Source organism: Falco punctatus (assembly GCF_963210335.1).
Source record: "Falco punctatus genome assembly, chromosome: 9".
NCBI classification, from domain to species: Eukaryota; Metazoa; Chordata; class Aves; order Falconiformes; family Falconidae; genus Falco; species Falco punctatus.
This window is the reverse complement of record NC_137589.1, coordinates 27,470,936-27,484,520: the sequence shown is the minus strand read 5'-3', so window position 1 is coordinate 27,484,520 and position 13,585 is coordinate 27,470,936. Positions and strand designations below refer to the sequence as shown.

The following is a 13,585-nucleotide window of genomic DNA, read 5'->3' as shown; positions in this document are numbered from 1 at the left end:
ATACTACTCCCCTTTCCCATCAGTAAAAAATAATTACTTATAATAGTGGTTTGTCACAATTACCCCATTGAGATAGGTGTTTATCATACTATGAGTTTTCATGTCATTTGCTTTTCTTGAATTCTGTTAATTAATTTATGTCAGCTCTCAGGTGAGCCTCCATTATTGTTTTACAAATATTACAGCCTTATCTTAACATTTGTAGCTCATCATTACTCATTTTCATGATTCTAGCTCATTTGTCTGTGGCTAATTTGCCCTACCTTATACATCAAAGTTTGTTTTGCAGGATTTAGTCTGTACCCATGTTATTGGGCATGAGAAGTACTTGCTTCTAGGGGGATTTACCACATGTCATGAGGTTCTTTTGATTTCTCAGGGACTGAAATAATTTAAATATTAAGCACATCACTGACAGCTCTGATTAGTCAGTTTTACATTAGAAGAATGTAAATTCTTACATTAGAATAATGTTTATTCTCTGTTCAGCCTTTCTTCTTTTTAAAAGCTCGTGATGCTTGATTTGCTAGTAATTTTGTATGATCATTAAACTTCAGTTCAAATGTATCTTGGAGGCATTTTTTGCGTTTATTTGTGGTTCATAAGCTTTAATGTATAGTCATTTATCATCTAGTGTGGATTATCTTAGCAGCCATCTGTCACTAAAATTCATGGTGGAGTGGCCCACTCATCTACACTTTCTTTCTCACTTGGGTGTTTTTAAAAATCTTTCCCTGTGTACACACATGTACCGGAGTAGCTCGCAGCATCATTTTTTAAATACATAGTTCATTAGGTCCCATGTATTTGCATCTGACAGAAATTTGCTTTAAAGATTCAACATTCCACTTTCTGGTCACATGCAGCCAAAGGGAACCTCTGGGTCCTTCAGGCAAGTAGGTAGAGAAAGGGGTCATAAGCCCCTTTCAAAAGGGAGCAGGAGAGAACTTGTTCTGTGGTTAACAGTGGAGTTCTTCAGGTACATGTCCTCTTCCCCTAGTAAAGTCAGATTTAACTGGGGGCAAGGGGTGAGGCAAAGTGGGAGGGAAATACCTGTATTCCTCCTGTCATTCTGACATTTTGTCCAAACAGATACTGATATTTGTGGTATTTCTCTTCTTTTTTAGTGTTGGTATCATAAAAGATTCAAATTATATCATCCATCATTTGTCAAGAGCCCTGCAACAGCTACAGCCCTGCAACTAGCCTGGAAAGGGTTTCCAGAACAACCACTTCCCACTCACAAAACGCCAACAAAAGATACTTTCTAGTAGCCTTTAACACACATAAAAGCATAGTGCAAAAGGCACCAAATTATATCTCAGACACCTTAGTTTAGTTTGAAACATAGACAACTAACTCATGTATCAAATTATAGTTTAAACCAGGACACAACGTTTTCAGGATCACTGGAAGCAGTAGATCCTAGCTAACCTGCTCAACATAATCTCTTTGATCTTTTGTGTTTCAGAGGAATGCAGAACCAAAATTTCCTAGCCATTGCATATTGAAGTGTGGGATTCATAGAATACAGTTATGGAAGCCACAGGACCATATGGTCTTTCAACCCATGCTTAGGCTACCAAAAATTGAACACTCCCAGACTTGTATCATCAGCAATGGTTTCCAGCTGCAGAAACACTCCCACCTAGTCACACCATTACAGAACCCTGTCCTTTTTTTAAGCTATAGAAACTCCGCAGTCTCTCTACCCAGGAGTGAAGCCAATCCCAATTCATCTCTCTTTTAGTGTTTAGAAATAGACAAAGATTACTATTTTATCTTCTAAGTGCTGGAATAACACTTTCATTATTTGCCCTTTTTTTCCCTGATGTTGCAAAGACCAATTTCTGTAATATAATCTACACCTCCCCTGGCAGAGAAATCACCTAGTCTTTAAAAATAGAGACTTCCTTTGATATTTTCTATTATATCTTAATGCATAGCTTCCTAAAGAGAAAAATACTCTGAAAAGTTAGAATAGTTTGGATATAGCATATGTATATATAGCAAGAAATACATGAAATAATGTTACCCATGCTAGAAAGTCTTTCTTTATTTAATAGAAACGCTTCTGAGTTGGTTTCATATAGGCATTTTTCCCTTATAACTTTAAAAATGATGGCAAAGGAATTGGGAAGCTTCACCATTTCCAAAAATTCCTTTGAATTAACTTGTTGATTTTGGAGAGAATGCAACTCAAAAGGCAATATACCATACAACAGTATTTCCTGCTGCACAAAGGAACTTGAATCAAATACCGGCAACAATTTTAAGAAGTAGCTTATCTTTCAAATAAGTCGTTTTACTTACTAAACCCCAGCAAACTGGGAGCCTTGGTACTTACCTAACCCATGATCTCTCTCCCCATAGTCAGTCACCAGCTGCAGGTATGATTGATGCTGATCAGCCAAGTGATCCAGCCTTTACCCGAGGCACCCGGCATTCTGGGATAAGTAGTTCAGTAACCCCCCCATGAAACATGTATGGAATGTCTGTATTACCAGTAGTATTTGAGAATACTATTTGTTTGGAGGCATTAGGTGAAAAATACTGTTAGATTTAACGGGTTGAAGAAGTCATTAAATATTTTTTTTAAATTAAGTATTCTGAAAAGGTTTGAATAACATTCATGGCAAAAAGCATTTCCAGTTGTGATTTGATGTTATGTGAGGTGATACCAGAACAGAGAACATCTGGCTTTAGCAGAGCACCTTAGGCCAGGGTGGCACAATGTCCATTTTCACTTGATTCCACACAACCTTCAAACAAGGAAGTGGCCATGCAAACCGAAAGCAGCAAAGACCAGGGAAAAGATGAAGGACAAACAGAACTTGTTGAATAGTTTGTGAGTGCCCTGGGTTTGATTGGGACAGAGTTAATTTTCTTTCTAGTAGCTGGTACAATGATGTGTTTTGGATTTAGAATGAGAATAATGTTGATAAATCACTAATGTTTTTAATTGTTAGTAAGTCAAGGACTTTTCAGCTTCTCACACCCTGCCAGTAAGAAGGCTGGAAGGGCACAAGAAATTGGGAGAGGACGCAGCCAGAACAGCTGACCCAAACTACCCACAGGGATATTCCATACTATAGAATGTCATGCTCAGTATATAAACCAGGGGGGTGTTATCTGGGGAGGGCTGGGATTGCTGCTTAAGGGCTGGCTGGGCATTGGTCAAGGGGTGGTGAGCAATTATATTGTGTATCACTTGTCTGGTTTTTTTTTCCTTGAGTTTTATTTATCTTTATCTTTTTCTTATCTCCTTTTGCATTGCAATTATTATTATTTGTAGTAGTAATATATTTTCCTTTATTTCAATTATTAAACTGTTCTTATTTCAACCCATGGGTTTTACCTTTTCCCCCCCCCCAGTTCTCCTGCCCATCCCATTGGGGTTGCTGGCCAAGTTAAACCTTAGCTGCTGGCTGGGGTTAAACCATGACAGTGAGGTTTGTGCTTTTAATGTTTGATGCTTAGGTTAAAATTTATTTTGGCCACCACAGAATCACGTTCTAATGTTGTAATGTCAAGTACAGGAAAGAGGAACTGAAATGGCAGGTTGAAATGGAAATGTGAAATAAATGATCTGTGTAGACAGATTTGGGAATCTAAGCATCAAAAGCAGGTGCTCCTAGGGCAACCTACTTTGTAGACACCTGAGCAAGATGTAAGGCCACACATGCACAGTAGAATTATGGCAGAGATACAGGACACCTGAAAATATTTCATTTCCCCATTCAAAGATCCAGATTTTTAGTTAAAAGTGAATAGACCACATCCAGAGTTAGAATTTGACGGACCTAATGTATAATACCGCAAACCATACAAAAGAAGCTGTAAACAGGCATGAGACAATTTATCTTAAGTAAATTAGATCCTAAAGGATGGATACTAATCCATGACTCTGGACTGCTCTTTTTTACTAAGGAGTATCATCAGCTAAAACAAGTTGCAACTGATGTATCCTGATTAAAATAAAAGGCACTTAGTAACTCTACCCAGCAGGGGCAAAGATTGCTTGGTCCTCTTTGTAAAATGAAACATTAAAACCCCCCACAAAACAAACAAAAAGAAGGCTTGACGTGTACACAGAGATCAGCTAATTAGCTGAATTTAGAAGTGGAAAGCTCTGACTCACCTACAGTTATACACTTGACATTTTTATGGATACGGCTCCTACTAGGTCCTTAAAGGCAAAGGCAGCAGTGCTGTGTCCTAGCTAGACTGACAGCCATGACAGCAGAAGCATAACCTCTGTGACAGGTTTTCAGAGCTCCCTGTCTTTGTTTGTTTATGTGACTTCAATTAACCTTCTAGACCCAAGACTTGATTATTTTAACTGCAGTTGCTGAAGGAAACTGTATGATAGAAAGAAATAGCTGTTCAAAAAGTGAGAGAATACACTTCATACCGAGGAATAAGATGCTCACCTGAGAAATCTCAACAATTCTGGCCATAAACTATAGAAAATACATTTAATTTGGAGATAATAAGGTATGCAGATCTTTAGGTTTGTTTTTTTAAAGTTCTGGAGTTATTTATGTAAAGTAGCAGTGGTTCTCAAGTTTGCAGTTATTTCCAGAAGATCTGTGTCTTCAAGTTTATAATGCCAGCTATATAAATATTTAAGTTCCCTGGATCTGCAATTTTGTAGAGTTGTGTAAATACAATAAGCTCTTCTTTTAGCGTATTATACCACCTAGACTCACTGATGACATTAACTACATTATTACCCACCAATCTAAATATATCTCACTGGTTTTACCTTGAAGAGATTTGTAGCAAGGTGTTTGTATGATTGTGCATTTGGATTTGTTTGTTTCTTAAGGACTACATTATGTTGCCAATGCAATGTATATTATACCATGTTTTTATCCCATTATCTGGGATATTTGACAAATCACAAATTACCACAAACCATAAAAGAAATAAGCGGTTTTCTTTTTAACTTTAACCTGTTTTTCCTAGCGATAGAGTCACTGATCAATTTTTAGAGAGTTAGTATGTAGATGCTTATAAAACCAATGATCCTTCTCCTCTTCCTACTTCCCAAATTGCCTTGGCGTAGAGGCAGGGGAGGAGGGACAGACATTTTAAAAACCAGCCTCCAGGGACTTTACAAGTGAATTAGTTTGATATGATTTGTTTCCGATGAACAAGTTACCAATAACTTATCACTTTATTTTCCTCCAGGTGCTTTGAAAATAAAGTCTATTAATCATTCTCTAGCGCTTTAGGAGCTATTAAGTGCACTGATGTGAAATTCTCTCTTCCCTTCCCCCTAATACAAACATTGGTGTGTTCTTTTTACAAGTGTTTGCCCTCTCCCAGGCCCCCAGGCCTCCACTGTCCTTCAAGAGTTCAGAAGCATCATTACCACCGACTCCAACAGTTCTACCACACTGTAGGGAGTTTTCAGTATGCTCATGGATCCAGACATGCTCAACGGATAAAGGTTTTATTTCCTTTAGCCTGTTCCATCCCAGCTTTCCTATGTGACTTCTATCTTTTCTAATTATAGTCTCAGTTGACTAGCACCGTTAAGAATCACTGAAATCATTACAGGGTTGAGAATGTTCAGACTTGTAGGACTAGATTTAATTGATGCAAGAAGCAACATATAATGATTCAGAGTTTATATACCAAAAACTGAGTTTATGCTTTTTTTGCTCTGCCATTGCACGCACGGTGAGTTTGGCTAGTGCTATCAGGGATGATCCTGCATACAGTAGTGATGATAGTGACTGGGGTACCAGCTTCCTCTGTGGAGGTGTTCATAACAGAAGCTATCTTCTTCAAAGTCAAACCATCCTGGTCTTTTAATCTGACCTTCTGTTTAATTCAACCCCTCATTTAATAATTCCATAATTTTTGATAATGCTTGATTCAGTGAGAAATCTGGAAGATGTATTCTAGGGAAAGTGCAAAAAAAATGAGGGAAAGAAAAGAATAAAGTGATATGCTGTTTTCTTCTAGTCTTGAAGGAGCTGACAGAACTTATGTTTGGTATCTTCTCCCCCACAGGCTGTATAAATATAAGTGATGCACAAACAGGCAAAATGGGAGTTACTTCTTTATGTGGAAATCAGAATGTTTCATTATTTCCTGTGTGGCTTGAAGCATGCAGAAACAGTGCAACTGGAATGTATAATTTCTGGTAAGTGTTGGCCAAGTAGAAAGAATATTTAGATAAGGTATTGTTGCTTTTGTTCTCTTCCACTAGGACTGAAAAATGTCATTGCTACTTAAGTGTCAGCATCTTGATGCAAAACACAGAGAAGGTGCTTCATACATCAGCACAATAAAGCAGGAAACAATGCCAGTGCTTTCTAGTTAGAGCAATTTAGAACAGTGTTATATTTTCAGCTCAGTTAGCAAAACTGCACTTAAAAAGGATGATTTTATTGGCACAGGCAAGAATAAAATTCCATCCTGTTATCATGTTTTTCTACATCCCTGACTGAGGTTTTAGAATAGTTTATGATGCAATCCTCTAGAAGTTCATTCCTTAGTTGAAAGGAACCAGTAAACAAATTCAGCACGGTTTTTATTTGCACCAGAACTGTCATGTAACTATATCTGATATATAAATATCATCTTTATTCTACAAATGAAAAATTAATGGCCAGAAAGCAACCTCATGTCCTAAAGCACTGCATGCCCTTGTTCATTAAAGGATAAATGTATTACAAATTCTTCATTGTCATTACAGTCACAAGAGCTACCTGGAAATTTTCTGAAAGTCTATCACAACTAAGATGAATTTCTGATCAAAAAGAGGGAATACCATTCTAGAGCAGCAATAGCCAAACAGCTCAGGTAAACTTCCATTTCAATGCATATATATCTACTAATAAATAAATTTCCAGCTATCTAAATTGAGCACAGACAATTAAAAGCTCCCACCTTAGAGCAGCCACCAGCCTGACAATTAAAGCTGTTGTTTTCATGCAGGTTATGATTCAAATTCGTGATTAATGACCATCACATCACACAACCTGAATCTTCTTTAGTCCAAATAAGTACTCCAAATTTATAGTAACTTTTGGTCACAGGTGAAGATTGCTACTGAGTTACTCCACTTTTCCTTTCCAGAATCCCTTCCCGTGAAATGTTTTTTAACTCATTGAATTCTCAACTTGTTTACAGTTTTGAGGAGTGGTGCTTTGCCTAAAAAAATATTACAGCTGAAGCCTCAACTTACTGAGATTCCCAGACTAATTGCTGCCTAGGTCGTTAAACCTTATATACAGTAGCAACTTTATATATGGTTTCAGCAAAATACTTATGAAATTCAGTTAAAGATAAGCATGCCTATCAGTAATTTTCAGACTTAGCTCAAATATTTTGTATTATTTAGATACTGTCGTAGCTGACTATTTTAACAAGCAAGTATAGTTCACAGGAATGTTAAATTCCTATCACAAGCAAAAACCTCACCATTTTCAAGTTTTTCCCTCTAAAAATGGTCTACCTTTTCATCCTGTGACAAACTTCAAGCAAACTATAAACTTAAACTAAAAAGAAAACTTCAAACAAACTATAACAAACTTCAAACACTGTAACAGAAAATACTGGACAGGATTCTGAAGAACTTAAACTCCTCTTTTCTAGGAGCATCAGCAAGTATAATGGCTTCTAACTAATATATATTTACAATTTTTTAGTTGTCATAATCTCTTTCTTTGTCTAAATGAGACTGCACGATAGACTGAAAGACTACTGCTGTCAGCTGATGAATGTACACTGGCAAATCACTTTACGCATTCCTTTCCCATGGTTCGACATAATCCAAGCCAAGATATGCAAAGATTTCTTCCTCACTTCCAGCTTTGAGAAAGATCCTCTGTGAAAAAAAATAATAAAAAAGGAAGTCAATAAGGCTCTTAGAAGGAAATTTCAATTGATTTTTTTTTCTGTTTAAAGGAGTTAATTTTTGACAGTTCTACCCATTGTATCCTCTACAGAATACACCGTCTTTATCAGCCTGCTGACTTTGAAATGCGAAAGCGAGTTAAAAAGTAATTCTAATGCTGCTTGATGCTTTCAGTTCTAATGACTAGTTTACAACTCTGTTTTGATTTACTTTTTCAAGACTGTGCACAAGTATTAGGACTAGTACTCTAATAAAAACTACATTTCTTTTCCATGAGGGTCAATAACTTGACTTTCTTCATAAAATCATCAACAATTGTTAAATTAATAATGTTCTCTATAAATGCATTCAAGCTGATTCAATGGTTACACTAATTATGTATAGCCAAGTTTTAAAAGCATCAATGCTTTCCAAATTTCTAATACTCACAGAAGGCTTATCTGAAAAGACAAAAGATTCCATCTGGAAAAGCAAGCTGAAAACGAGGGATCAACAATTGAAACTTTTTTTTTTTTTTTTTACACTGACACTCCTAATGAATGTTTTACAGTACAAACCAGTTTTGTTTTTTCATATCTGCACTTCTGATAATACAGGATAATATTCTTGCACAGGAACCACCCACAAGCCTACCTCCCCTAAGATGACTGATACAGTAAAGTACATAGCCTTATGCATTCCTTTTATCACTGAAGTACAATATTAGTTAAAAAAGCTGCTAAGGTACATGAATACTAAACCAGTGAAACCTCACCATTTAAAGGAGTTTGGAAGCAAGAAAGAACTCATTTCTATTGAAAAAGAATACTTAATATTTCAGCAATTCCTGAATCATTTGAAGTTAAGTCTCAATCAGCTTTCAGCTCTGAACTCCCGTTATCTCGAACTCCAGTATCATGAAAACTTATGTTATGGGTTAAGGTTTCATAATCTTGTAGATTTACTTTCTAATGTGGAGGAGGAGATGCTGCCTAGAGAACTACCCACTGATAAATTCCACTGAGTCAGGAAAATCTCTGACTGTCGTAAAGTTTAAGAACATTTGTGCTAGCACATCTGCTAGCTCAGCTGCTGAGCAGAGCCTCCAGGAGGGCTCTGCTGCCCAGCACACCCCTGGCAATGGGTCAGGAGCTCCAGCCCATAACTAGATCAGAGCAGGTCCATGGTATAGTGAAACAACTTCTGGAACCAGAGATTCACAATTTTTCCTTCTTTTTCCTCTGTGTTCTTTCCCTCTTGGTCTCCTTCACTTCCTGATCTGGATGGTGCTTCCCTGTCTCTTACTCCCATTGAGATAACACAGTTCAAGGGACTCTGATAGCAGCAGGTAGGCAGATTATTGGAACAGGTAGATCCTGCTTCTGGTTACCGACACGTCACTGTTTCTCCTTTCAACTCCCCAGTTACTTATGAGTCAGCAGAGAAATTCGTCAACACTGGTAGGAGAGACTTGAGAATGCAGTTTGACGAAGCAGTACGGCGCCAGAGCATGTGGAGGCTACATAACGCTGTCTAAGCTGCTGCAAGAACAGAAGGAAAGCAGAAAGAACAATGAGCCAGAAAGAACAAGCAAAACTGCTGAGCCCAGGGCAGCCTCATGCTGCCTGTGAAATATGCTTGTGCATCATCAGTAAAATTCACCTCATCAGCTGGTACCCACTGGCTTATTTGTTATTCTCCATCGGTCCCATTCTTTCCAGTGCTTGATCCGTATCTCAGACCTGTCAGGAGCTACAGGTTTGCCAGGGCATAGCAAAGAATTGAACTCCTAAAGTGAAGTGTAACACTAATTGTCAGCTGGACTCAAATTTTATCGTTTTGAAACTTGTTTCAGAATCTTGTTTCCAAATCTTGTTTCCATTTCATTATAGGGGTATTTGACATTTGAAGTTCTAAGTCCAACTCTACAGAAAAGACCCATCTTCCATTAACACTGTTCAGTTCCAGCAGCCAGAGTGGCCAAGCTGGCAGCTTTCCTAGCAGCTACTTTCCAGTGCCACAAAGTAGAATGAAAGCTGCTTAATTGTGCTAGAAAGGTTATGAAGACCAAGTTAGATGGTAGAGGTTAGATACTCCTGACTGAACAGAGACGAGACCATCAGTGTTCCCTTGAGCTTGGGGAAGACAGAAAGGACAGAATATGAGGTTCCAATCCAGAGTTCTCAACCAGCAAAGTAGGTATTTAAGAGTAGTTCTGGCTGATATATTTTTGAAACCATCCAAAGTTACTAAGTCATTTATCTTTCTTAGCAAATTATTGCTATACAGTGAGGTAATATGGAACATTTTCAATATTTTTTGGGGAGACAGTTCATATTAAACTAGACAAAAACAATCTCAATAGGCAAATAATTAGGGTAAATTGTAATTATGGCAACATGAAGTGATGTATTCTGTGTTATTAATAAAAATATATTATAAAATCAGAAAATAACTTCTAAAATTGTATCTGTTTCTGTAACATATGTATCAATATGTACAGTGCAGTCTTCACAAACAGTGCCTTGCCATGCTCAGAAGCTAGTTGCTTATCATATTAACTTTTTGGCATTCATATTCCCCAGATCTGTATTTGCAGAACTGTCGTGTATCAATTGCACTTTACCCAAACCAAACCCATTGAAACAGCCTTTCATACTGAGAACAGCAGATATATTAACTCTACTGTAAAGGCATTGAATTCACACAGTGATATATTCCATATGGATCAGAGTACTAGAGTGCACAGTAAAAGTTCCTAACAGGGCATATGGAGTTTTTTCACCTTTCCACAATGAATTCCACTTGTATAAGATAATTTTCATATTCAAACACACCATATCAGAAATTTAAGGGAATAATTTGGCCCATAGCTTCAGAGACTTTTTTTTTTTTTTAAATCAAATCAGGACAAACATTGTATGCCTTTTTGCTTTGACTCCTGTAGTGTAAAAAGTCTCCAGTTTTCTAAAGTATTCTATCTTCCACCATGAAGTTCTCAGCATATGAATATTTAGACTCTGGGGCAGTGCCCAAGACAACTACAGAGCATTGCTGGAGCATGAAAAGCTGAGAACAATCACATATCCTTAATGAACTGACAGTTCAAAGTTGTGTCTGCAATAGCAAAGACTGCTTATAAAACACAGACAATAGCGTTCCTTTTTCCTTGGAAATTTAAAAGTCAGATTCTGGAATAAAAAGAACCTACAAAAACACTGACCAGAGGAAAACAGGTCCTTTTTCATACAGAGAAGAGTGGTAAAAATTGGTAGAAAACAAGATATTGAACAGAATAAAAGAAAATTAAAAGCGACATTGACAACTGCCCATCGGGTAACAATACTGGGGATATTTTGTTCTCACAGTATGTCCTGGGAGGACAGACTTTTAGGGATGTTTTTTTTTCTTTTCTTTTTATTATTACTAAGAACAAGAGAGGGAAATCCATACCCACACATTACTGCACAAAAGTAAAACAAGAAGAAAGATCTTATACTTGTAGACAGATTTTAAAGTTACTCTTTAATAGAAGCTCTTCATATCTCTGGGACCCCAAATTGCATCCCATTTCTTTTGTTCTGTCACTTTATGTTTTTCTGCAAGCAAAACTCATTTCATTTGCTTGACAGGGAAAATTTCTAATACAAAGTATCTGATGCTGAATACCATTCTCAGTAGCTACAAGCCATGTTTCTAAATGAATCTCTAGCTGATATCTGCCAACTGCTTTAGCGATGTGTTATTAATGTTAATCAGAACCTATGATTTCTCTTCTTTGTCAGTCTATGCAGGGCTTATACAGTGATGCAAATTTGATTATTGCATTCACTACTCTTCTTCCTTTTTTCTTTTCTTTTTGCTCAAGTAATGAACTGCTTGCCTAGTTGTGATTTTTTTTCAGCTTCTTACTAATATTCAGCTGATCCAAGACATATTCAATCAACATCAATCAAACTTACAAAAAACAATGCTCTGGAGCAGCTGGTATCACTCTGCTCTTATCCCGTTTAATCAATTCTGTTATTTCAATGGATGTAAATATTACATTTGTGGTTGCAAACATGACCATTAACTACACCTAATGTAGAACAGCTGCCATCCAAATGTTTTCTTATGTGAACTGCTACCTCTTATTTTTCATTTTGGCATTAATGATCAATAATACTTTTGATGAAAGAGAAGCAGAGAGTGAAGGCACGGAGCTAGCACTGCTTGATGATATCCTAACCAGCACTGCCAAAGTTCAAACAGATGTTATGCTACTATTGTCACTTGGTTTCATCTCACATTTTAATATGACAAAGCAGCAGAACAAAACCATTACTCAATAAAATGGAATTCTAGTTTTAGTCACATAAATATATTTATATTGGCAGCACTGGCCAACAGCACATGGTTGTTTTGGAGGGCAAATACTGATTTTACTGATTTTGTATATACATCATTTAAATAATTGGGAAAAGTTGCCTTCACAGGAAAGTACCTCAGACCCCTTTTTATCTCCCATTTTTGGAGTACCTTCACGTGTCTCTTTAACCTACTTCTTGAGTAGTTCAACATAAGTAGGTTTAACCTGTGCATAAAGGTAGAAAACCTTAAAATATGGTTAGAAATTTGTCCAGTAAAGATGTATGATAAAAGACCCCAACAAATCAGAGATTACTAGAAATTACTGTGCACAAATTCTTGATTTTCATAACACAAAGGATCTGGCTATTATATGAAAATTTAGGCTACTGGATATGCACTGTTCATGTATTAAGCAACCTGTACTTTCAGTGAGCCTAGATAAATTCTTTAGGCTGTTGAAATTATACTGCTCAGACACCCAACCCACACTTGCCTCTACTGTGGCCATCCATCTTCCTTTCCCGTGTTTGGCCAGGAAGGAAAAATACTGCAGTGACAGCAACCTCCTGACACTGCACTCAGCAAAACAATACGTTGCTGCGGTTGCTCACTCAGGACTCATAGAAGCTGTTGCTCTGCCCGCAACTGTTCTGCCAGCTTTGTGTACACAAAGTTCCTGAAACCAAGTCTGCTCATGCTCTCCATCAATATTAACTCAGCCTCCTTGAAAAGCACACATTTAATCAGATTGGAAGTAGACTGATATTACCAAATAGCTTGGTTGCAAAATACCAACTTGAATACTCTGTTATGACTGAGTAACGCTGTAAATAACTCTCAGCCTGTCACCATGGCATTTCACTACTATTTTTCCCATCTCAAGATGAACTTAGGAAGTTAGTTTGAATACAAGTACCTTAAAAATGAAAGCCAGTAGGTCCAGATAGTCAGTATCATTGATGAAATGGGATTTAATGTTTCTGAACCAGCAGAATCTGCCAGAGTGAAGTACCCAGATTTTTATGTGCAATCTACTGTTGTGAAGATGAGACACATGGTGAAAAATTGATTCATTTCTTTCTTTATATTTTTATCATCCTTGGTATTAGCTGAGAAACTAGAATTAACTATGAAGTTCCCCAGTTGATTACTGGCCCAACTCTGCTTTATACATTATTTGAGCATTTACTCTTGAATAAGTCATAGCTAAATCATGTCCTTTCAAAGACCAAAGAATTTCCTTCCATGTCTCATTTTTCCTACTCTTTTCATAGTGCTGACTTTTATTTGCTCTACAGCTGTAATTCAGAAATAATGCAGTTATACTCTAGTGGATTTCATTATCCTTTGGAAAACTATGACATTGTGTAGGAG

At 37.0% G+C, this 13,585-nt stretch overlaps 1 protein-coding gene across 1 annotated transcript in view; it reads right to left on the bottom strand.

The window, feature by feature from the left end:
* Nucleotides 1-6,537: 6,537 nt before the first annotated feature.
* DNTT (DNA nucleotidylexotransferase) overlaps nt 6,538-13,585 on the bottom strand; it is a 107,648-nt gene continuing 100,600 nt past the window's right edge. Inside the window, exon 11 of the mRNA XM_080400979.1 lies at nt 6,538-7,849. Coding sequence (XP_080257105.1) covers nt 7,763-7,849 — 87 coding nt within the window. The 3' untranslated portion in view covers nt 6,538-7,762. The remainder of the gene's footprint in view (nt 7,850-13,585) is intronic.